The 1,556-nt window shown below is 42.2% G+C and overlaps 1 protein-coding gene across 1 annotated transcript in view; it reads left to right on the top strand.

Annotated features, from left to right (window-relative positions):
* Positions 1-1,556, top strand: part of CTPS2 (CTP synthase 2) — a 136,946-nt gene that overhangs the window by 14,695 nt on the left and 120,695 nt on the right. The window contains exon 3 of the mRNA XM_023514347.1: positions 118-288. Coding sequence (XP_023370115.1) covers positions 118-288 — 171 coding nt within the window. The remainder of the gene's footprint in view (positions 1-117; positions 289-1,556) is intronic.

The raw sequence follows: 1,556 nt of genomic DNA, 5'->3' as shown, positions 1-1,556 counted from the left end.
CAGGCCCGGGCTGGGGATTCGAACCCGCCACCTTAGGTGTATGTGGCTGGCGCCTTAGCCGCTTGAGCCACAGGCGCCGAGCCAAATTTTTAATTTTTACATTGCCTTTTCTCCTAGGTGAAGTGTTCGTCTTAAATGATGGTGGAGAAGTTGACTTAGACCTTGGAAATTATGAAAGATTTTTGGATATTAACCTTTATAAAGACAACAACATCACCACTGGGAAGATATATCAGCATGTGATCAATAAAGAGAGGCGTGGTGATTTCATGGGGAATACAGTGCAAGGTATATTCCACAAACATGATCAATGCTGAGTAACAGCATATTCCTCAGCAATAGGGGGGAAAATGTTAATGGTTCCTGTGTTCTACAGGTTCTAATCCTTTTTAATTTCTTTCATTTTTTTGTTTTAATTTTCCTCAAAAATGTCAAGTTCATTATCTTCCTCCTGATTATGTTTTCATCAGTTCTTTTGTCTTTTTCATTCATGTCATTGTTCTTCTTAGTCTCTCTCTCTTTTACCTTTGGTGTGGAAAATCTGTGGAGAGACATTTTATCTATCTATTGATCTATCTATCTGTCTATTTAATGTCACTCTGGCTAGGGTTCTATGGCATCACAACTCACAGCAACCCCAAATTCCTTGGTTGAAGCAATCCTTTGTCTCAGCCTCCAAAGCATGTAGGACTATAAATATCTGCCACGAAGCCAGGCTAGTTTTTTTGTTTTCAATAGAGATGGGGTCTTGTCTTGTTCTTGCTCAGGCTGGTCTTAAACTCCTGGTCTCAAGTGATCTACTCGCTTCCACTTCCCAGAGTAGTAGGATTACAGGTGTCAGCCACCATGCCCGGCCTAGAGCTACATTTATTCACCACATTTACCTAGTTGGAGTGCAGATTTGCTTTTTATCTTTTATTCGGTGTGTTTTTTTTCTCCCTTTTTAAAAATACCTTTGCATAGATGATGATTACTTACCTTTGGAGAAGGTCAGTGTTAGGGAGGGACTGGAGCACCAGGCAGCATGGTCGGGTGATTCTTGACTCTTTCCTCAGGTGGTATGATTGTCTTTTGTCTTATGACCCTCCCTCCCACCGCTCCCTATACCCTCTGAAGTCTTGTGTTTATACATACCTTTATGGTAGGGTAATGATGATAATTCCTCCTTCTCATCACTTTCATGTTGTAACCAGCTAAGAAGTAGACATAGGATTCAGACAGATGACCATCAGAACATTAGCTATGCTATTGCTGAAACTGGATAGTGTGTGTAGATCTCAGCTGCAGTTGTGCTTTCTAATAGCTCACCTTCCTGCCATGCCTAAATCTTAGGAAGATGCACTGGAAGGAGAGTGGCTACCTCACACCTTTCACATCCCATTGTTGGGGAGAGGGTAAGGAACCCCTAACGTGCCCATGTGGAGGCAGAGCCCAGCAGTCCCCACTCTCTCAGGTAGGGACTGGTTGGGGATGGGCAATGGATGGGTTCCAAGTTTACTAATTAGAGATGACTTTCTCCTACCTTTTTTTTTTTTTTTTTTTTTTGAGACAGAGCC

Source organism: Otolemur garnettii, unplaced genomic scaffold (assembly GCF_000181295.1).
Source record: "Otolemur garnettii isolate 467f Iridium unplaced genomic scaffold, OtoGar3 scaffold00051, whole genome shotgun sequence".
Taxonomy (NCBI): domain Eukaryota; kingdom Metazoa; phylum Chordata; class Mammalia; order Primates; family Galagidae; genus Otolemur; species Otolemur garnettii.
The sequence above is the reverse complement of the archived record's forward strand: the minus strand, read 5'-3'. Positions and strand labels throughout refer to the sequence as shown.